Here is a 24467-nt window from a genome sequence, read left to right as displayed (position 1 = left end):
TTCATATTCATATCAATCACCTATACTGACAGCATGATACGCGCACATAGTTTACTGCATGGGAGAATGATAGTCAACACGTGATATGATCCTATTTTGAAAGGAAATACACTATTATATGATTACAACTCAGTAGTTTATCTAAGGGCATCAGTGAATTATGAAATTCAAGTGCTTTTCCAAATGATGTTATTAAGTCGGAACTATAGATCATTGCGAGTAAATGTAATTTAATAATTGTACATAGAAATATGAAATATGAAAGGGGGAAATGGAGAGCTAGAGAGGGAGGGAGCTAACAGTAGAGGATTTTATTCAATTTCCAACCTCCCCGCCTTCTTTTGAGAGACACCCACAACCATATAATCAACTATTTCTACAGCTACAGTCACTGCCAGCCATATCATAGCACTGAAAAAATAACACAAATTGAAGATTTTTTTAAGTAAAAAGGAAGATTTGACGATATTTATATATTTTTTATATAGCGTGACGTTTTACTACAAGGAGATACAATGCATTTTACATTACAAAAGCGAAATAAGACGTGGATGCCAGCTATCAACTTGAGCATCGTGGGATTGATGGTTTATATTATGGGTAAGTAGTCTACAACAGAACCGTCTAATGTAGCAGCTGATCGATATTTGGAAAGATGAGTGACAGAGCCGCAATTTTACTATCCTGGCTCAAATGTGCACCGTTTCCTCGCGCGTTGTGTGTGTAAGTGTGTGTGTGTGTGTGTGTGTGTGTGTGTTTGTGTAAATGGACGAAATTGAGATATTCCTGAAATGCTGTATGATAATAGTAGGCTACCTAATTAATAGACTGGTGGCACACGAAATTCGCCGCTTGCCATCACTGTAAATTGCCAACTTCATCACCTCTAAGCAAAACACTTTCCCCTCACCATTAGCAATTCGATCTAATACATCTGTTGGTTATGTCAACAGACTCAGTCAAGGAACCAAAACTGTAGGCTAAACGATGTGCGGTTGTTTTTAATCCAGAGATAAACGCAGTGAATCACAAAAAACATAATTCCAGTTTCCCAACGCCTGATCTATATCGAGGATACAACGATTTATTATCGGCCCACTATCTACCTATAGCTTATTCAGAATGTGTAACAGTCGTGTAAGTATCAGGCCTCAGGCAGATCCAGTGATGCTCTCTCTACTGATGCAGGTGCGGAGTGGAGTGGATGGACACTGACGCGTGGACACCGCGTATCTCCATCATCTCTGAGCTAGAGACGCATCACTAGCAACATCGACTTGCGTACAGGCAATTTGTAAACAGGCCTTGAATCTGAACGAAATTGTAGTTTCTCCTCAATTTCAAATAAAGAAATCGTCATAGTGTTTGCTTTTTTACAATAGCGGGTCGAAGCGTGACTGGCAGCTTGCTGTGCGGCGGTCGACTTGCTATGACGAAGCCTATACTGAGTTTAGCGCACTTGGCAGATACAATAACTTATTCACATTGCCTCACTAGTGTAGGCTATATTTCCCGTTTATTTACATAGCCTACACGTTATTATTCGTATCCCAAAGAGCACTCAGGTAAAGATGGATAGTGCGAGCGCTGTTTTGTGCTCAGCAGAGGCCTACTTGGCAACAGGCTACTGGTGCGTAATGACAGCTCATGAGATTAATTTCCCGATCTGAAATTTGATGCCATGACACCATAAAGCCTATGCAGTAGCCTAAACCTTTATTTTCCACATATGCCTGTTCATATCTGTGTTATCATAATGATGTAGGATATTACAAATAAAAGGTAGGAAATATAGCATTTGCCATGCAGTGTCTATAGCCTATCACTTTCAAACTGTTGTGATGATGCAACTGTATGTGTGTGTCATCTGGTTCACACTGTCTGGTCATTGTGCAGTCTGCAGCAGAAGAGATTACTAATACCACACCAGCCTCCGAAATCTTCACCATTTTAGAACAGTCATGTATTGTCATGCTGCTGCGCCTCCTAGACTTTTACACCAGAGGGAGACAGTGCCATGCTGACAGTCTACTTCATAGACCAGCAGCTATGATTTCTAGTAGGCAATGCTGGCATGCTGAGCTCACATGCATCCTCTCATACTATTTCAAGGAGCAGTTGGTAATAGTATACTTTTAGGAGCTCACAAATGCCATTTAACAACAGTAGGGATGATTGATATAGAGGACTACACTCGATGACAACCGGTTGCTGACTAACAACCAACAGTATTTGTGTTGTCCATTCGGTATTGGGATCTTTGAGTGCACGTTATAATTTCATCCACAAGGGGGCAGTATATTCCACATCCACAGCCACTGTATAGCCCACACTGTACTCTGTACCCTACCGTGGCTATGCAGCAGTTTAGCTCGGAGATGACAGCATTGATTTCATAGGATAGATCATACATTCTCATTCTCAGGATGGTGCCATAAGGCTGATCCTTTTGAATGTCAGGAAGTAGAGAGTAGGAGTAGCTGCTTCATCATGGAAGGGATGCTGTAGGGTACATGATTAGATTGAGCTGTAAGCTACAGGCTACGGTGTGTAGTTTGTGATCCCATAGCCTCCTGCATAATGACCTTGCCTGTCAGCAGGTTCACTTAATATTGTGTCCTGTGTCATATCAAAGAAAAATACGTCAGCCATCAAAAGACAGAGATCCAATACATTTGACCAGTCTTGAACACTGTTACCTCCATAAAGCCAAATGTAATAACATTTTAACCACCATATTAAGGTCAGTCCCTCACTAATGTATTATACTACATTATCCTTCCCATATTGAACTCACCAGTCATTGAGTATGCTGAGCCACTGCCCACAGCAAAACACACACAAACACACACACACACACACATTCACACTGAACACACACATGACCAAGGACATTGGCAGTCACTTTTATTAAAGGCTATGAATCACTGGGCAGCTAATGGGCCCAGAGGTCACGGGGGGTCAAGGTTTATGAGACGACCTGTCCATCAACCACCTGGGTCGGCCTATCCATCAGCCATTCAACACCTACCCTGTCAGCAGGCAGCCTGGGTATGAACCCTGCTGGGCTGCAATCACCCACATACAGGGTGAGAAATGGAATCGACATGGGGGTGAGGTGACACCTATGCCACTGGTAGGGAAGGAGACGACAGCTTCTGGTCCAAACCAGAGCCATGTGTTTAGAGAGTTAGGCCCTTGAGGTTTCTGCATTATGATGCATTTACATGACACTTTAAAATTCTATGGCAGCCATGTTAGACTTAACGCCCCATTACTTTACATGGAGAATATTTAAGTAATGCTATGTAACTGAATGTCTCAATAAAAGCTTGCATTCTCTTCCGTGCTATTAGTGTTTTGGCTAGTTTTACAGCTGCATCTGAAATGATAGGTGTAGTAGTACAGTAATTTATCTACACTCTTAGATGAAAAAGTGCTATCTAGAACCTAAAAGGGTTATCCGGTTGTCCCCATAGGAGAACCCTTTTAATAACCCCTTTTGGTTCTAGGTAGAACCATTTTGGGTTCCATGTAGAACCCTTTGCACAGAGGGTTTTACAATGAACCCAAAAGGGTTCTACCTGGAACCATAAAGGGTTCACCTGTGGGGACAGCCAAAGAACCCTTTTGGAAACCTTTTTTCTAGGAGTGTAACCTTTTTTTTGTATTTGCAATATGTGACGTTAACTGTAGAGAACAAATCATGATTGCCTGAATTTATCTTGTGTGTGTGTGTGTGTGTGTGTGTGTGTGTGTGTGTGTGTGTGTGTGTGTGTGTGTGTGTGTGTGCGCACTTATGCGTGCATAATGTGTTTGTACTTTGCGTATGACATGAGAGAGAGAGAGTGCCTGATTTAGAGAATGACATCTGATGGAGAATGCAACTGTGTACGTGTCGGTGCATGTGTGTGTGCAACCATATGTATTTAGCTTATAAGGACTGCCACACAGTAATCCAATGACATTTGAAAGTAGTTTCTACAGCACTGCAGAGCACCTTGTCTTTACCTTCTCTTTTACAATGACCTTGAGCCTCCAAAAAAAGGAGCTGAAAGACAGAGAGAGGAGGGAGATCTGGGGTGTGGCGAGGGAGGGAGAGGAGAGGAAGGGAGAGTGAAGAATGAAGGAGGTAGGGAGAGGGCGATACACTGCAGTATTTCCTGCCTTGTAATAGCAGATCAAGCAGTGCAGCAAAAGCATTGGGGTGTTAAACACTATTTACATACTTGCCTTATAGGATGAGATAATCTTGCTCAGAATGCTACACATACTGTAATATTATATTCAATATATGTGTGTATAGGCCTATAGTTCTAGACAACGATGTTGGCATCATACATATTCTTATCTCCCAGTAACATGTACAGATAACATACATGTACATTTGTTCAAGATAGCGTTTGACTCTTTTTAGCATATGACCAGAGATTACCTTCAGCAGTGTAGAAGTGTGTAAAAGTTAGCGCATGGCAATGTTCATGTATGATTAACCTCAACTCATCATACATGTGCTCCCTACTGACATGATGTAACATTCCCAACCCAAGACTCTTGCATAAGAGATACAGGAAACTGTCATTGGAACCTTTAAATTACTGCAGAATCAGATGCTACTCAAGTTAGGTTAGTTAATCTCTTTGTATTAGCAGTGAGCTACAGTAGCTTCCAATTGCTTCCCATTACATTGGGGATGTAGACTTTGAGCATCATTAAGACAGTGCAGCTGACTAGGTATGGATGGGATTAGCTGATTGTGTTTGTATATTAAAGGATGTGATGGACATACTGTAAAGTAACCCCCTCCTCAGTGTGGGAATGTACTCACCCTATAGATGAACAAGATACAGTACAAATGTAGGATCTTAATTTGATCACACTTTTGTTGCTGAGTGCTGACTCTGCAAGTACATGTGCTGTGTGTGTGTGTGTATGTGTGTGTGTGTGTGTGACGTACAGCGTGTGCATATGTTTTGTCAATGTGTAGGTATGGGTCTATATGTGAGCATATGTGTGTATTTGTGTGTGGAGGGTGTGTGTCATGTTTGTATATATATTGTGGGATGTCAGCCTATTTGTCCCTTCCTCCCTCCTCTCTAAGCAGGTGCTGTGCTGCAGTACTTCCAGAGGACACCTGATTCAGAGAGAGGAAGGGAGGGAGGGAGAGAGAGAGGATAGGGAGGAAGTGAGGGAGCCGAGGGACAGGACACTAACTGCACCACTACAGCACACAAACAGAGAGAGAGAGAGCGAGAAAGAGAGAGATAGGAGGGTGTGAGAAGAGGGACTATCTGCTGCAGAGACCCGGTACGATGAAGAGTGATTGCAGCTGTAGTGGGAACTTGTCCAGGAACACAAAACTCGGCAGACTGCAGAGGGAACGAATGGTGCAGAGCCAACACACCCATCCCACCGCGGCCATCACGCACGTGCTTGCACTCACTAACAGCCACACTCAGACCAATACACACACATCCCACTGAGGCACTCACAGAACACACGCACACACAGGGCCGGTGTTATGGGTGGGCCTTAGGGGGCCCTTCCATACCTCCTTGCCCGTCCAAAAAATATATAGAAATATTGATAATTTATTTGACCGAGACGTGCGCTGACAGAAAGATTATCTCAGATAAAGCATCCGAGCGAGCAAAACAGCGCCCCTTTGTCTCAGTATGTATAGACCATGTAGTTGATGCTGTCTGGACCAAAAGAGTATGGCATGTCATACTATTTCTGTCCAGATGGTATCAGATACATGGGCTACGTATAGGAAGACAGAGGGGCGCTGTTTTGCTCATTCGGATGCTTTCTCCAATGAGAGAGTTTCAGCAGAAAGGAAGAGGTGCTCACTCTCGCCAAAATCTATCCAGAATAAGCCCAATGCATTTCTATGGGCATAATATGCAGACCTAAGCTTGTCGCCTGCCTGCCAGCCTTTGGGACAATGAGCTTCTTGTCATTATATACAGATCTCTGGTTTCAGCCTCTTGCGAATGGGAAAGGAAAGTTGGCGGGTGCACAGTGCACTGTTAGGATGCTGGCTTCCCCTAAAGTAAATGTATGTTTTGCCCTAATTACATAATTACTCCTGTCTAAATAAAAACATGTAAAATACTTCACCAGGGATCTGTCACGCCCTGGCTCTGGGGACTTTTATATGTTGAGCCAGGGTGTTAGGTTCTATGTTTCGTTTTCTATGTTCTTGTTCTAGTTTATGTGTTTCTATGTTGGCCGGGGTGGTTCCCAATTAGAGACAGCTGTGGCTCGTTGTCTCTGATTGGGAACCATACTTAGGCAGCCTGTTGTGCACTTGTCTTTTGTGGGATCTTGTTCCGTGTAGGTTTGTGTTTATGACCGAGGACTTCACGTATCGTTTATTGTTTTGGTTCGTTGTGTGTACACTAATAAAAGATGTACGCATTTCACGCTGCGCCTTGGTCCACTCATTACGACGATCGTGACAGAAGATCCCACCATAAAAGGACCAAGCAGCGTGCCAAGCAGGAGGAGTTGGCGATGTCCCAGGTGGGCCAATGGTGGTCTTGGGAGGACATATTCGCGGGCAGAGGGCCATGGGCTAAAGTAAAGGCCCAGGCAGGAGAGGAGAAACGGCGCCAACCGTGCCGACGACGGACACGCCAGAGGCAACCCCAAGTAATTTTTTGGGGGGGGGCACACGGCGTGGGCGACGGGGCTGCTGGAGGCAGCTACAGGGCGCATCAGTGATCTTGGAGAGGAGGCCACCAGGTTTGGGGGGCTGGAAGGGTGGTTGGTGGAGCCTAGAGGTAGAGCAGAGCCAACTCCCCCTACTCAGACTGGGCAGGTTCCGGGTTATGCGGAGCTGCGTACTGTGCCGCGATTGTTCCGGCACAGTCCTGTACGTCCTGTGCTAGCACCACGCATGTGTCGTGCTAAGGTGGGCATGCAACCAGGACGGAGTGTGCCGGCTCAACGCTCGTGGCCTCCAGTACCCCTACTCGGTCCCGGATATCCTGCGCCAGTGCCACGTGCTGTAGTGCCAGTACGAGTGCACAGCCCTGTACGTCCTGTGCTGATGCCTCACACAGAGTGTGTGGAAATAGGCATTCAGCCAGGACGGGTTGTGTCAGCTCTCCGCTCGAGACCTCCAGTCCGTCTCCACAGTCCAGCCCGGCCTGTTCCTGTCCCTCGCGCCAGCCCAGTCTGGCCTGTTCCGGCTCCCCGCACCAAGCCAGTGGTGCGCGTCGTCAGCCCGGTCCGGCCCGTTCCTGCTCCCCGCACCAAGCCAGTGGTGCGCGTCGTCAGCCCGGTCCGGCCTGTTCCGGCTCCCCGCACCAAGCCAGTGGTGCGCGTCGTCAGCCCGGTCCGGCCCGTTCCTGCTCCCCGCACCAAGCCAGTGGTGCGCGTCGTCAGCCCGGTCCGGCCCGTTCCTGCTCCCCACGCCAAGCCAGTGGTGCGCGTTGTCAGCCCGGTCCGGCCTGTTCCTCCTCCCCGCACCAAGCCAGTGGTGCGCGTCGTCAGCCCGGTCCGGCCCGTTCCTGCTCCCCGCACCAAGCCAGTGGTGCGCGTTGCCACCCCGGTCCGGCCTGTTCCTGCTCCCCGCACCAAGCCAGTGGTGCGCGTCGTCAGTCCTGGTCAGGCACCGGTCAGCTGCTCCACACCGGAGCCTGAGCAATCCGCTCCACCGGTGTCCAGTCCAGCTCCGGCCAGCGGGACCAGACCAGGGGCGCTACGGGGGGGTAGCGAGAGAGTGGTGGTCACGCCCGGAGCCGGATCCGCCTCCGAGGCGGAATGCCCACCTGGCCCCTCCCCTGTTGGGTTTGGTTGGCGCGGTCGCAGTCCGCGCCTTTGGGGGGGGGGGGTACTGTCACGCCCTGGCTCTGGGGACTTTTATATGTTGAGCCAGGGTGTTAGTTTCTATGTGTTAGTTTCTGGGTGTTAGGTTCTATGTTTCGTTTTCTATGTTCTTGTTCTAGTTTATGTGTTTCTATGTTGGCCGGGGTGGTTCCCAATTAGAGACAGCTGTGGCTCGTTGTCTCTGATTGGGAACCATACATAGGCAGCCTGTTGTGCACTTGTCTTTTGTGGGATCTTGTTCCGTGTAGGTTTGTGTTTATGACCGAGGACTTCACGTTTCGTTTTGTTGTATTGTGCAAAGTACGCATTAAAAGATGTACGCATTTCACGCTGCGCCTTGGTCCACTCATTACGATGTTCGTGACAGGATCATAACTTAGCCACAGAGGATCATTAGCTTCTTAAAAAAAAAAACAGTGGATTGTTTCAAATCACAAGTGTGTAGGTTTATGCCTATTTGGGAAGCCCATAATTTGGGCAGCGCGCTTGGCAGTAGGTCTAGCTGATTGGGTTGCGACTGTCAGTGAAAAGCATCTAAAATATGTGTGAAGATAATGTGTCTTGAGAATAATTTCAAATGTTGCAACAAGAAGAAGGGGAGGGGTGTGTGGCAAAGATATGGCACATCTCTCTCCAGAATGCATGCACTCAGCTCTCCAGAATGCGCTCAGCTGTCTCCCGCCAATTCATGCGCATTCATTGTGTGAATTGTTTGCCCTTTGATTGTATATTTTTGTTTATTCCCCATTACATATGTCACCAGTAGGCATAGTAAATGTACTGTTAATCCCCCGTCATTTGGTTACATTAATTTCTGTTAATGCGTGTATTAATTACAGTAATTTGCCTGGCTTGCTGCGTGCAAATGTAGGAAAATGCCCATTTGGCAATGTCTGATTTCTGATTGTCTTAACTCACCACGTCCACCACTAATAAATCAATCAATTTCAATCAATTTTATTTTATATAGCCCTTCTTACATCAGCTAATATCTCGAAGTGCTGTACAGAAACCCAGCCTAAAACCCCAAACAGCTAGTAATGCAGGTGTAGAAGCACGGTGGCTAGGAAAAACTCCCTAGAAAGGCCAAAACCTAGGAAGAAACCTAGAGAGGAACCAGGCTATGAGGGGTGGCCAGTCCTCTTCTGGCTGTGCCGGGTGGAGATTATAACAGAACCATGCCAAGATGTTCAAAAATGTTCATAAGTGACAAGCATGGTCAAATAATAATCAGGAATAAATCTCAGTTGGCTTTTCATAGCCGATCATTAAGAGTTGAAAACAGCAGGTCTGGGACAGGTAGGGGTTCCATAACCGCAGGCAGAACAGTTGAAACTGGAATAGCAGCAAGGCCAGGCAGACTGGGGACAGCAAGGAGTCACCACGGCCGGTAGTCCCGACGTATGGTCCTAGGGCTCAGGTCTCTCAGTTGGCTTTTCATAGCCGATCATTAAGAGTTGAAAACAGCAGGTCTGGGACAGGTAGGGGTTTCGTAACCGCAGGCAGAACAGTTGACTGGAATAGCAGCAAGGCCAGGCGGACTGGGGACAGCAAGGTGTCATCATGCCCGGTAGTCCTGACGTATGGTCCTAGGGCTCAGGTTCTCAGAGAGAAAGAGAGAACGAGAGAATTAGAGAGAGCATACTTAAATTCACACAGGACACTGGATAAGACAGGAGAAGTACTCCAGGTATAACCAACTAACCCCAGCCCCCCGACACATAAACTACTGCAGCATAAATACTGGAGGCTGAGACAGGAGCGGTCCGGAGACACTGTGGCCCCATCCGAAGAAACCCCCGGACAGGGCCAAACAGGAAGGATATAACCCCACCCACTCTGCCAAAGCACAGCCCCCGCACCACTAGAGGGATATCCTCAACCACCAACTTACAATCCTGAGACAAGGCCGAGTATAGCCCACAGAGGTCTCCACCACAGCACAAACCAAGGGGGGGCGCCAACCCAGACAGGAAGATCACGTCAGTAACTCAACCCACTCAAGTGACGCACCCCTCCTAGGGACGGCATGAAAGAGCACCAGCAAGCCAGTGACTCAGCCCCTGTAACAGGGTTAGAGGCAGAGAACCCCAGTGGAGAGAGGGGAACCGGCCTGGCAGAGACAGCAAGGGCTGTTCGTTGCTCCAGAGCCTTTCCGTTCACCTTCACACTCCTGGGCCAGACTACACTCAATCATATGACCTACTGAAGAGATAAGTCTTCAGTAAAGACTTAAAGGTTGAGACCGAGTCTGCGTCTCTCACATGGGTAGGCAGACTGTTCCATAAAAATGGAGATCTATAGGAGAAAGCCCTGCCTCCCGCTGTTTGCTTAGAAATTCTAGGGACAATTAGGAGGCCTGCGTCTTGTGACCGTAGCGTACGTATTGGTATGTACGGCAGGACCAACTCGGAAAGATAGGTAGGAGCAAGCCCATGTAACACTTTATAGGTTAACAGTAAAACCTTGAAATCAGCCCTTGCCTTAACAGGAAGCCAGTGTAGGGAAGCTAGCACTGGAGTAATATGATCAAATTTCTTGGTTCTAGTCAGGATTCTAGCAGCCGTATTTAGCACTAACTGAAGATTATTTAGTGCTTTATCCGGGTAGCCGGAAAGTAGAGCATTGCAGTAGTCTAACCTAGAAGTAACAAATGCATGGATTAATTTTTCTGCATCATTTTTGGACAGAAAATTTCTGATTTTTGCAATGTTACGTAGATGGAAAAAAGCTGTCCTTGAAACAGTCTTGATATGTTCGTCAAAAGAGAGATCAGGGTCAAGAGTAACGCCGAGGTCCTTCACAGTTTTATTTGAGACGACTTTACAACCATCAAGATGAATTGTCAGATTTAACAGAAGATCTCTTTGTTTCTTGGGACCTAGAACAAGCATCTCTGTTTTGTCCGAGTTTAAAAGTAGAAAGTTTTCAGCCATCCACTTCCTTATGTCTGAAACACAGGCTTCTAGCGAGGGCAATTTTGGGGCTTCACCATGTTTCATTGAAATGTACAGCTGTGTGTCATCCGCATAGCAGTGAAAGTTAACATTATGTTTTCGAATAACATCCCCAAGAGGTAAAATATATAGTGAAAACAATAGTGGTCCTAAAACGGAACCTTGAGGAACACCGAAATGTACAGTTGATTTGTCGGAGGACAGACCAATCACAGAGACAAACTGATATCTTTCCGACAGGTAAGATCTAAACCAGGCCAGAACTTGTCCGTGTAGACCAATTTGGGTTTCCAGTCTCTCCAAAAGAATGTGGTGATCGATGGTGTCAAAGGCAGCACTAAGGTCTAGTAGCACGAGGACAGATGCAGAGCCTCGGTCTGATGCCATTAAAAGGTTATTTACCACCTTCACAAATGCAGTCTCAGTGCTATGATGGGGTCTAAAACCAGACTGAAGCATTTCGTATACATTGTTTGTCTTCAGAAAGGCAGTGAGTTGCTGCGCAACAGCTGTTTCTAAAATTTTTGAGAGGAATGGAAGATTCGATATAGGCCGATAGTTTTTTATATTTTCCATGTCAAGGTTTGGCTTTTTCAAGAGAGGCTTTATCACTGCCACTTTTAGTGAGTTTGGTACACATCCGGTGGATAGAGAGCTGTTTATTATGTTCAACATAGGAGGGCCAAGCACAGGAAGCAGCTCCTTCAGCAGTTTAGTAGGAATAGGATCCAGTATGCAGCTTGAAAGTTTAGAGGCTATGATTATTTTCATCATTGTGTCAAGAGATATAGTACTAAAACACTTAAGTGTCTCTCCCGATCCCAGGCCCTCGCAGAGCTGTGCAGATCCAGGACAGCTAAGCCCTGGAGGAATACGCAGATTCAAAGAGGAGTCCGTAATTTGCTTTCTAATGGTCATGATCTTTTCCTCAAAGAAGTTCATGAATTTATTACTGCTGAAGTGAAAGACATCCTCTCTTGGGGAATGCTGCTTTTTAGTTAGCTTTGCAACAGTATCAAAAATAAATTTTGGATTGTTCTTATTTTCCTCGATTAAGTTGGAAAAGTAGGATGATCGAGCAGCAGTGAGGGCTCTTCGGTACTGCACGGTACTGTCTTTCCAAGCTAATCGGAAGACTTCCAGTTTGGTGTGGCTCCATTTCCGTTCCAATTTCCTGGAAGCTTGCTTCAAAGCTCGGGTATTTTCTGTATACCAGGGAGCTAGTTTCTTATGACAAATGTTTTTCGTTTTTAGGGGTGCAACTGCATCTAGGGTATTGCGCAAGGTTAAATTGAGTTCCTCAGTTAAGTGGTTAACTGATTTTTGTCCTCTGACGTCCTTGGGTAGGCAGAAGGAGTCTGGAAGGGCATCAAGGAATTTTTGTGTTGTCTGAGAATTTATAGCACGACTTTTGATGCTCCTTGGTTGGGGTCTGAGCAGATTATTTGTTGCGATTGCAAACATAATAAAATGGTGGTCCGATAGTCCAGGATTTTGTGGAAAAACATTAAGATCTACAACATTTATTCCATGGGACAAAACTAGGTCCAGAGTATGACTGTGGCAGTGAGTAGGTCCAGAGACATGTTGGACAAAACCCACTGAGTCGATGATGGCTCCGAAAGACTTTTGGAGTGGGTCTGTGGACTTCTCCATGTGAATATTAAAATCACCAAAAATTAGAATATGATCTGCTATGACTACAAGGTCTGATAGGAATTCAGGAAACTCAGAGAGGAACGCTGTATATGGCCCAGGAGGCCTGTAAACAGTAGCTATAAAAAGTGATTGAGTAGGCTGCATAGATTTCATGACTAGAAGCTCAAAAGATGAAAACGCCATTTTTTTTTTTTGTAAATTGAAATTTGCTATCGTAAATGTTAGCAACACCTCCGCCTTTGCGGGATGCACGGGGAATATGGTCACTAGTGTAACCAGGAGGTGAGGCCTCATTTAACACAGCAAATTCATCAGGCTTAAGCCATGTTTCAGTCAGGCCAATCACATCAAGATTACAATCAGTGATTAGTTCATTGACTATGACTGCCTTTGAAGTGAGGGATCTAACATTAAGTAACCCTATTTTGAGATGTGAGGTATCACGATCTCTTTCAATAATGGCAGGAATGGAGGAGGTCTTTATCCTAATAAGATTGCTAGGGTGAACACCGCCATGTTTAGTTTTGCCCAACCTAGGTCGAGGCACAGACACAGTCTCAATGGGTATGGCTGAGCTGACTACACTGACTGTAATAAACTGAGCTTCTCAGTCATATTTTATTCACGTCACACATTGTAAACAAAGTCTGTTTTTTTTTACATCCATTTCGAATGATAGTTCCTCAGTATTTGAAAAATCTTTCCAACACTCTTGGCCTCGATAATCACCAAGCCTCGGTGTGAAAGAGCAAAATATCATGATCTGATGATTCCATATATCCAGTGGATACTACATAAAAACAGCTGTCTGTCCCATGCTCATTGGAATGGGAAACTCTGAGGGCCTGGAATAGGCTAGTTGATACAATGTTACAAGTATGGCCAGATCCAGTTGATGATTTGATACAATGTTGCACTTCACTAGCAATAGCTCAAGTCAAAGGGAGGCGGAGTAGAGAGATGCATGTGATTGAAAGAACCGTAATTTTCATCAGGATATTTTCTACTGTTTTTATTTGTCAGCTTATGTATTTTACTTAGTAGACAATGGAAGTTATAGTTCAATTGCTGCATTGGCCTATAGGCTTTCTTTGAGTTATATGCACTAATTTCTTTAGCCACCAATGGACCACAGTGTATCAGTGTCCAAATGGTAGAGGCTGGTGCTCACGCCTTAGTTGAATTTTTACTTTTAGATGTTTATAATTTTACTTCAGAGTTTTATGATTAACCACGTGACAATGATTTTGAGAAACAGAATGTTATTATTGAAATGCTAAGCTGAGCTTCTCCGTAATATTTTCTTTACCTCACACATTGTAAACAAAGTCTGTTTTTTAACATCCATTGCATATGATAGTTCCTCAGTATTTGAAAAATCTTTCCAACACAAGCGTGTGCACACAGGAGATCCTGTGAAAAAACATGCCCACCTATGGATATCAAAGCCCCTTCCAACTGATTCATTCTGGCACCTGCCCTGCACACACATAACACACACACACACACACACACATACACAGAAACAAACAGATATGCAAATGTTCACATGCCTAACTGATACTGTGCATTGTCATCATATGCAGTTCACAGACACAACGCTATAGGCACACACAGGTATATAGCACAGTTCTGCCTCAATGCCTCAATGAGTTATGTATTCAGGAGATTCTTTTTCTGCAGCTTTAGCCAATGCTCTTGCGTAAGCCATCGCCGCAATAAACGGCAATACGCAAGCAATGATTTCCATTATAAATAATGAGTGGAACGATTACAGGGCAGAATTAACGGGCAGAATTCCTCTGTTCTTACAGCTGAACCGCTGCTTCAACCGCCCTGGCTGTTCAAATTGCTGTCTAAGCGTTCGTTCACATGCAGCTCCTTCAGTATGGTTCAGGGAGTGCTGTACAGGGTGTGTCTAGAGCTGCGTTAAGAGTAACCGGTGCAGGAGTGAGTCACTGTGTGCCTACCGAGATGTAACTACAGTTCAGTTCTGTGCTGCGCAATGCATCTCAGGTTGTGCGGACTGTTAGCATCCATAACACTACTGCTAAAGCAGTATTCTAATACTACTATCACCTTCTGCTAATGGTGGTCACTTTACCGAGGATTTCACTGACCCAGAAAAAATGAACTTTTGAAATACATACTGTAGCAGTTTGTTTATGTGATGATCACCATACATATGTGTATAATCAGAATGATCTTTCTCGTGAATGAACTCACTCCTTCCTATAGAACAGTAAACAACAAAATCCATACTTCCATGTGTAGCAGATCTATGTGTTTCTTAACCAATCCCCTACATCCCTCCCTCCCCCAGCCTGCCCTGCGTCCAGTATGGATGTCCTGGTCCATAACCAGATCAACGTCCTGAACGGCACCATGGTGAGGATCCAGTGCATCTTCACCTCCTGCTACAAGATGGATGTCAACAAGTTTGCCATGAACTGGACCTACCAGGAGAACACCAACGAGACTGAGGAGATGGTGAGAAACCAGACTGTGTGTTTGCCCTTGTCTTGTGTCAATGTCAGGCCGATGCATGGTGTCCATTTTAGGACACCCTCAGTCTCAGATTGACTCAAGGAAGGTGAGGACTGACTCAAGGAGGGGTAAAATGTAAGGCTAAAATGGACACCATACCCCTGGCTCTTTCTTCACTCTGTCATGATATACAGTCCAATTCATCTTATTGTTTCTTTTGCGTACTCCATCCTCCTTACGTTTCCTGTGTCAACTCCCTCTCTATCTACTTTTTTAAAAGCCATGCTTTCTCCAACTATTTCAATGTGTTTCATTTTATTTTATTTATTTAGCCAGGATAGTCTACAGGTGTAGGATCTTAATTTGACCAGTATTGTCGTAGCAAAATAATCCTGCCGCAACAGGATTTGAACGTTTAGTCCATTATGTTGATTTCATCAGTGGTTAGGCTATGAGCTGGACAAAAGTAGGCTACATTACATGAAAAGTGCAGTACTGTTAATATAACCGTGTGTTACTGTGGGTTTTCAGTGAATGTATGTAAATCACGAAGCGCATCTGCCTTTCCAGCACTGCAGGAAAATTCTCAGTAATAAAAGAGTGATCAAATTAAGATCCTACATCTGTACTCAGTAACAATTGCCACTGTTTTCCAGAGAGTCCTGGGTTCAATAAAAACTACATGTTTCCTGTCTATCTTTCTGCTAATCCCCCTCTTCCTCCCCCTCTCTCCTCCAGTTCATGACCTATAAGAAGGGGATGATGCCCCTGCGGACAGACCGGTTCAGTGACCGGGTGCAGTTTGTGGGTAACCTGGAAAAGAACGACTTGTCCATCACCCTCTCTGATGTCCAGCTGTCGGACGAGGGCGTCTATAACTGCTATGTCCGCAACCCCCCTGACCGGATCCAGGGCCACGGAATCATCAACATGTTTGTCGTCACAGAACGTAAGAGCAGGGGGCAAGAAGAGCAAGTTACTTCGCCTGAAAAATACATGATCTAACTGATTAATAGTTGGTATTCAGCAGTCATGAAAGTATGCCTTATTTATTTGAAGAACTACTAAAATTGTGATTTTGGCAGACCTCATAGGCAGCAGCTCTATAGAGATGAGACCATGACTTGGAATGAAATAATAAAGTCATCAAATAAAACAAATATTTTATTAAAGTAAAGTAATGTGAATAAATTATGGTTAATAAGTGATAAGCAGTAATGGGCAGTCACTACCATCATGGGACTTGTATTAATTATTTTATTCAGTGTTGTTACAGCATTCAACCCACATAAAGCATAGTGTGTTTAATGTAAAAATAAATATCGAAACCTAAATTGAAAAACGTGATTTAAAAAATAATAGAACTGAAACCGAACCGACCTCAAAAAGCACTAATCGCTCAGCTCTAATCTGTGGTCAACTGGTCCATCCATCCATCCATACCAGCCCATCCCCTGCATGCAATTAATTAATGTGCCCTGGCCTTGCCATTCATCCATTTATCAATCCATTCACTCATCAATCCATCCCTTCATCCTTCAGTTCCTCATCAGGTTGTGTGTCTGTTCTCCCTTGGTCTCAATCCCAACCTTCCTTCAGCCCAGGACGTGATGACTCAACACTACACAGCTTTTTACTTATTGATGGGCGTGCCAACCCAGCTCACCTCAGAATCATTGCCTCTCACAAATGCTGGTCTCACACATACACACTTTTACACACACACACACACACACACACACACACACACACACACACACACACACACACACACACACACACACACACATACATACATACATACATACATACATACATACATACATACATTCAAACATAAAAGGCTATTTCAGCAATGCTATCCTGGTTTTTCATATCCTCCCACTGTGGTTTACATTTTCATTTACATTTACGTAATTTAGCAGACGCTTTTATCCAGAGCGACTTACAAATTAATCAGCACTTTGTCAACTATACACTATCTACAGAACTTATATTGATCCTTCTGGTTTTTCTCTCACCTCCTTCTCCTTTACTCCTCTTCCCTCCTACTCTCCCCCTCCACAGTGCCTCCCCCGCGGGACTCGACCATAGCGGTGGCGATCGGGGCGTCAGTCGGCGGTGCGCTGGCTGTACTCATCCTGTCCATGGTGGTGGTGAAGTGTATACGGCGCCACAAGAAACAGGAGCTCATCTCTGACGAGCAGAAGATGGAAGAAGAGGGCAAGCTGGATGCAGAGGGGGGCACCGAGGAGGGAACCAAGTGAGAACCCCCCTTTGTTTTGACTTTCTCTTTAAGTCATGTCTTCTTCTTTAGCCATCCTCCTCTAAACATATATCTCTTCCTCGATACCTCTACAGACGTAGGATCTTAATTTGAGCCAATTTGCTACAGCAGGAAAATAATCCTGCAGCAACAGGAAATGTGAATTATTATGTGTATTATAATTAATGGAAATGTTTCTGGGGTTTTATATATTTGTAAGGGAAAATCGAGTCTGACATTTCTAAGTGGAAATTACAAACTTCAGAAACCTTTTGAAACCTCAAATAGAGTACTAGTGTACCAAGATCCTACATCTGTATATTGCTTTACTCTATGACTCTTTCTCAAGGTTGTGAAATGATAATAATGTGTCCCCTGATTAATTAACACTATCCTCCTCTTTCTTTTCTCTTTGCTGTTTGTCTCTCTCTCTCTCTCTCTCTCTCTCTCTCTCTCTCTCTCTCTCTCTCTCTCTCTCTCTCTCTCTCTCTCTCTCTCTCTCTCTCTCTCTCTCTCTCTCTCTCTCTCTCTCTCTCTCTCTCTCGTCTTCTGTCATCTACTTGAAGCAATGCTCTTGAGGCAAAACCGGAGAGTCTTAAAATCTACTTCAATTATCTTTCTCTTTCAGCTGTACATACTGTAGTATGTGCACTGATGGGGTGGTCCGTCATTTATACCTAACAAGTCACAACATTTTGGAATAACCCCAAAACGTCACAAAATATACATGTTATGGAAACACATGCCAGAAAGATGTCCGGTGTAAAGTATAAGTGGATTCATACATTTCTCTTAAAACCACCCTGAACAAAGCTGACAAATATCTCCTCTTCCCCTTCTTTTATTCTTCTTGTTTTATTTGCGTGTTGAATGTGTGTTCCTGCGGGTATGTGTGTTTGCGTTTTTATGTGTGTTCTTGTGTGTGTGTGTGTGTGTGTATGTGTATGTGTGTATATTGCCATGAGCCAGGCAGCTATAACCGGCCTGCATGGTCCTGGAGGCCCAAGGTTCGCGGGAGCCCCACCCCCTCCCTCACGCTGGTAACAATCTGTGATTGGTGTTTTGTGCTGGTCATGTGACCCCAGTTAGCCAAGAAGAAGTGGCCACTTATGGCCTTCTTCCCCAAACCTTGCTCTTCATCCCTCTCTCTCGTTACCATGGTGATGGAAACTTCCAATTCTGTTTGATATTTAACTATGAGGCTCTGTCCTGACAATCTCAAAATAATAGTCTGTCCTTGGCTCATTTCCTGTATGACCACTGATGTGAAAGGACGATAGATTAAAACAATGTGCTGTCGTCTCATGTATCAGTGGTCATGAAGGACAGGAGACATGGAAAGGACTGTTGAGAAACAGGCTCACTCTCAACCTCTGTCCTGATCTCATCCAGTAGAATGGTCAATCTTATCCAACCTTTCCCCCTCTGGTCTGCTCTCTCTTCTACCTTCAACCTCTACCTGATTGTCTCTCTTCCAGGACTTAAATCTGATCAGTTCTGATTCTGAATGCCTGTAGGGCTCAATCCTAACTTCAGATACAAACACAGAAGTTGTCTGCACAAATCTGTCAACATGATTCATGGGGAAGGAAAAGTTATGTGCTCACTGTATCTCAAGTAAAATGTTGTCCATTACTTTTCACTCATGTGTTTGTTTGACCTGACACATGGCTGTAGACTCCACCATGCAAGGTTCCAGGATGAATTTGGGTTCCACTTTATTTGGATAGTCCAGATTTTCATGGTCATAATATCAACAAACTGTCTGTTGATAAGCAACTGCTTGCTAAGGTTACGGTTAGGGTTAGGTTTAGAATAAGGTTAAGGTTAGGGCTAGGATTAGGGTAAGTGTTAAGTTTAGGGTCATGATAAGAGTTAAGGTTAGGGTTATAAATAGGGTTAGGGTTAGTAGATAGTTAGCTGAAATGTTACTGATAGTCTGTAGAGCATCTACAAAGGGACTATCCAAATTTGTGTGTCATAGCTTTTTTTGGAGGCTATAGAGGTCTACAGCCATGTCTCAGGGCAATGTGTTTGTGTGTTTTTACTAGGTTTTGAGTTACTAGTATCTAACCTGTTTTCCACACTAACTCTATCAGTGATCCACCCCTGCGTGTTTCTGCACAGTACCTCCATTGCTGTGTTTGCATTGTGGTCCTAGCCAATGTGCTGTGGTGATGGGTGTGTGTGTGGTGCAGTCTGCGTTTGGTGTATGAGATTGTACAAATCAGTACATGTCCCAACATTGCCCCCTGATCCTACAGTGGGATATAAATACTGTACATCAACAATAGCATGGAAATCAGATTAAAAACAAGTCTGGTTGGCAAGACAACCAGTGCCTACTTTATAAAGCACTGACCTAGATGTTTAAACTATCTTGTCTTCTACTCTCATGTGACTTTCATTCTGTGGGACATCGTTTTATTGTGTTGATCTTAGGGGTGTTGTTTCCTTGTTTATGTTCAGTAGCTGGATTTGATGTACTATATGTATTGTATCGCTGAGCTCATATATATCTCTGCTCTCTTCTTTCCCTGCCTCTCTGCTTCCGATGAACCATAATCTTCAGAAAAGCATTCCTGCCTGAAGACGTATAGTGACCCTTGCTTGAATCCTCGTCCAGCATCTGCCTCACCCTACGCCCCCTCCCTCCCTCCTCTTGTCCAGCCAAACAAGATTGCCGTTATGGAAATCCCCAGCCACCAGCCACGCCACCCACGCCACAACTTCCTCTATCTTCAGTCGGCCATCTTATCTCCTCTCTTCTGTGGCGGGAAGCCACATAAGGTGGAGGAGACTAGGGGACAGCAGCCTCCAAACGACATTCCTCTTTCCCCTTTTTCTCTCGCTTCTCTCTTAAGATACAGATGTAGGATCTTAATTTGATCACCATGTTGCAGGAGAACTTTCCTGCAATGCAGGACATTTAAAATGTCTACTGTATGTGAGGTTTAAAAATGCTTCTGAAGTTTGTAATTTCCACTTAGAAATTTCAGACCTGATTTTCCCTTACGTAAAATGTATCAACTCCTAGAAACATATCAATTAATTATAATCCACATAATAATTCACATTTCCTGTAGCTGCCGGATTATTTTCCTGCTGTAGCAAACTGGCTCAAATTAAGATCCTACATATGTAGAGTAAATAGATGGTTTGACAGCCGTCATTAGTAGGAACGATCCTGCTCTCTCTCTCTCTCTCTCTCTCTCTCTCTCTCTCTCTCTCTCTCTCTCTCTCTCTCTCTCTCTCTCTCTCTCTCTCTCTCCTTCTCAAATATTTTCTTGTTCTATCACATTACTTAGTGATGCATAATGGCTGGGGCAAAAAAAGTTCCCTGTTCTTTCTGACAACTACTGTGTTCGTCCAAATGACAACCTTTCTGTATGAGAATGGTGTGGATGGATTCTTGGCTGTGTGTGTTCGTTTTTATGTACAGGGTATAAGCTTGTGAATGACTACGAGCAGTGTGGGTGTATACACGTGTGTGAATATGTGTGTGTGTGTGTGTGTGTTTGAGAATGTGTTTGAGTGTCCTTAGAGTGTCCGAGTGTCTTTTCTTCAAACTCAGACCCCTGAATGGAGAAGCCAGGGATGATTTTATCAGTAGTTAACTCTTCTGAACCCTTGCTTCACCTCCAATATGATATTTTTGCCTGTGTTGCTTGCTCATACATCGAAACGACACACATTTGTATTGTTATAAACTAATTTAGTACTATATCATACATTAGCATGACATTTTTTGAACACATTATGACGGGCACAATTTTGCATACAATGGATGGATCATTAATTTGTTGGTCTGTTGGTCTGTGATGAAATAGTAACATTGTACAAAAAGTGCAATCCCCAAATTATGTCCCCCTTTTGTCCACCTGCAGGTACCCTTACACAACACCTGAATGTCCGCCCTCAGTTAGTCGTTGACACTCAAATGAGCACACAGACACATTGACTATACGTGATCCAACACATAAGCTTTGAACACCACATACAGCCACGTAGCTGTTTTGCACATCAGAAGAGGCCTACACATACACACAAGCTGAGCACTTTCAGGGAAAACAGAAAAAAGTAAAGAGTAACATTTATATCAGATACATATATTTATACGTTTTAACCAAATACCAAGCTGTACTCTAGAGGTGTGCTTTGATTACTGTCGCTATTTAGGTGTGGTCCTCACTGTCTTAAACTATCAATGTTTGAATGTATGGGACCTCTCTCCTCTGAGGTACAGTGAGGGAAAAAAGTATTTGATCCCCTGCTGATTTTGTGCGTTTGCCCACTGACAAAGAAATTATCAGTCTATAATTTTAATGGTAGGTTTATTTGAAAAGTGAGAGACAGAATAACAACAACATAATCCAGAAAAACACATGTCAAAAATGTTATAAATTGCTTTGCATTTTAATGAGGGAAATAAGTATTTGACCTCCTCTCAATCAGAAAGATTTCTGGCTCCCAGGTGTCTTTTATACAGGTAACGAGCTGAGATTAGGAGCACACTCTTAAAGGGAGTGCTCCTAATCTCAGTTTGTTACCTGTATAAAAGACACCTGTCCACAGAAGCAATCAATCAATCAGATTCCAAACTCTCCACCATGGCCAAGACCAAAGAGCTCTCCAAGGATGTCAGGGACAAGATTGTAGACCTACACAAGGCTGGAATGGGCTACAAGACCATGGCCAAGCAGCTTGGTGAGAAGGTGACAACAGTTGGTGCGATTATTCGCAAATGGAAGAAACACAAAATAACTGTCAATCTCCCTCGGCCTGGGAATCCATGCAAGATCTCACCTCGTGGAGTTGCAATGATCATGAGGAATCAGCCCAGAACTACACAGGACGATCTTGTCAATGATCTCAAGGCAGCTGGGACCATAGTCACCAAGAAAACAATTGGTAACACACTACGCCGTGAAGGACTGAAATCCTGCAGCGCCCGCAAGGTCCCCCTGCTCAAGAAAGCACATATACAGGCCCGTCTGAAGTTTGCCAATGAACATCTGAATGATTCAGAGGAGAACTGGGTGAAAGTGTTGTGGTCAGATGAGACCAAAATCGAGCTCTTTGGCATCAACTCAACTCGCCGTGTTTGGAGGAGGAGGAATGCTGTCTATGACCCCAAGAACACCATCCCCACCGTCAAACATGGAGGTGGAAACATTATGCTTTTGGGGTGTTTTTCTGCTAAGGGGACAGGACAACTTCACCGCATCAAAGGGACGATGGACGGGGCCATGTACCGTCAAATCTTGGGTGAGAACCTCCTTCCCTCAGCCAGGGCATTGAAAATGGGTTGTGGATGGGTATTCCAGCATGACAATGACCCAAAATACACGGCCAAGGCAACAAAGGAGTGGCTCAAGAAGAAGCACATTAAGGTCCTGGAGTGGCCTAGCCAGTCTCCAGACCTTAATCCCACAGAAAATCTGTGGAGGGAGCTGAATGTTCGAGTTGCCAAACGTCAGCCTCGAAACCTTAATGACTTGGAGAAGATCTGCAAAGAGGAGTGGGACAAAATCCCTCCTGAGATGTGTGCAAACCTGGTGGCCAACTACAAGAAACGTCTGACCTCTGTGATTGCCAACAAGGGTTTTGCCACCAAGTACTAAGTCATGTTTTGCAGAGGGGTCAAATACTTATTTCCCTCATTAAAATGCAAAGCAATTTATAACATTGTTGACATGCGTTTTTCTGGATTTTGTTGTTGTTATTCTGTCTCTCACTGTTCAAATAAACCTACCTTTAAAATGATAGACTGATCATGTCTTTGTCAGTGGGCAAACATACAAAATCAGCAGGGGATCAAATACTTTTTTCCCTCACTGTAATTGATCTTGGATGTTCTTTGGATGTTACATATTTAGCTATATTAGTATTACACTTGTTGTGAATGTATTTGGGAGACAACGTGAGATGTCCAAGTTGAAGTAACAATTACTTTAGAAATTAATATACAATCAAATCATTCCACTTTCCACCCATTGAATTTCAAACTACCTTCACAGATGTAGGGCTTAAAACACATTATCATAAGAGCATTATAATGTATGTAAGTCTGTGAAGGATCACAAAAAGTATCCAAAATCACAGATAAACTGTGGAGTTGCTAAACAATATCACAACCGTAAAATAGTAACATTATTTATTTTAGTCAATATTTGTAATATTATATCTTCATTTGCTCCATGTGTCTAAAAGTCTTGGCTTTGTATTTTTAAACAGACAGTGTTGAGGGAGCAGATAGCCTATGGGAGTGTGGATGTAGTTTGTTAGAATATGTCTCTGGTATTGTCTGATGTGGTTTAAAGGCCTAAAGCCAGGGGCCACACTGATTATGTGCCCAGGAGTGCCCTACCTCATCAGGAGACACTCTCTACCTGTCTCTGCAATGGGCACTCCATTCATAGGCTGCTTTACGTTAGTCACTGCCAAAGCTTGTTTATTTTTTCAATTTTTTTTCGTATTATTTGTCAGATCCTATCCGTTCTAGTTTAGATTTTATTTGATTGAGTATTGTATTTTGATATCGTTGAATTCTGTACCACATAGTCATGTAATTAGTACTTTATGCCGTGACTTTGTGGATGTTCTAGCTGTTGACATTGTTGTAGCCATCATTACTTGGTCTTTGGCAAGTTGGCCTGAGTTTGGGAAGCTCACATTTGAAAGATCATTCATTAAACAGTGTAACGTTGACGCTGATCTCCACCTGTAGGGCGTACATGCTCCCCTTCTAAAATTACTTAATGACTAATATGTATTAATTAAACGTATGTGCAATTGTGATTGTGGTGTAAATCAGTGTGTAGGGCGTCTGAGACATCAGCTAGGTTAGAAATAAGTCTGGGAAGCTTGTTGCCACAACCAGGGACTATAACTCTAAGTCACAATCAGACTTGATTTCCAAAGTAATGATGGTATCTCAAGAATTTAAAATAATAATAATTTAGATTGTACTGTATTTTATACACGAACACACACACTGACACACAATGCTACCAATGGGTAGGGGACAAAGCACATGTTCTAAAAAAATGAATACAAATAATGTAGCCTATTTAAATAAACATGACCTCCATTTCCCGTGTCACTCACTCTGACATCTCCGCTGGAGTCCTGAATGCTGGGATAGCTAGCTGGGATAGTGGAGGTCCCAGAGTTTTGCGTTTGCCTGTCTGTCTCTATGTGATCATGCATGTTTTTGCTGCAGTGTTCCTCTGTGACGCATGGCTCTAACCAGGCCC

General features: G+C 44.0%; 1 protein-coding gene across 1 annotated transcript; it reads left to right on the top strand.

Moving 5' to 3' along the window:
• Nucleotides 1–515: 515 nt before the first annotated feature.
• Nucleotides 516–19808, top strand: LOC311105596 (sodium channel regulatory subunit beta-2-like; the record flags this gene model as incomplete). The annotated part of the gene is made up of 5 exons (XM_084147791.1): nt 516–600; nt 14779–14945; nt 15681–15891; nt 17010–17205; nt 19781–19808. 5 exons carry the CDS (start codon nt 516–518, stop codon nt 19806–19808), a joined length of 687 nt encoding a protein of 228 aa, XP_084003917.1.
• Between the last annotated feature and the right edge of the window lie 4659 nt (nt 19809–24467).

This window comes from Coregonus lavaretus (genome assembly GCF_964263955.1).
Source record: "Coregonus lavaretus genome assembly, chromosome: 30".
Lineage (NCBI taxonomy): Eukaryota > Metazoa > Chordata > Actinopteri > Salmoniformes > Salmonidae > Coregonus > Coregonus lavaretus.
Note: the sequence above shows the minus strand (reverse complement) of the source record. Positions and strands in the feature narration are given on the sequence as shown.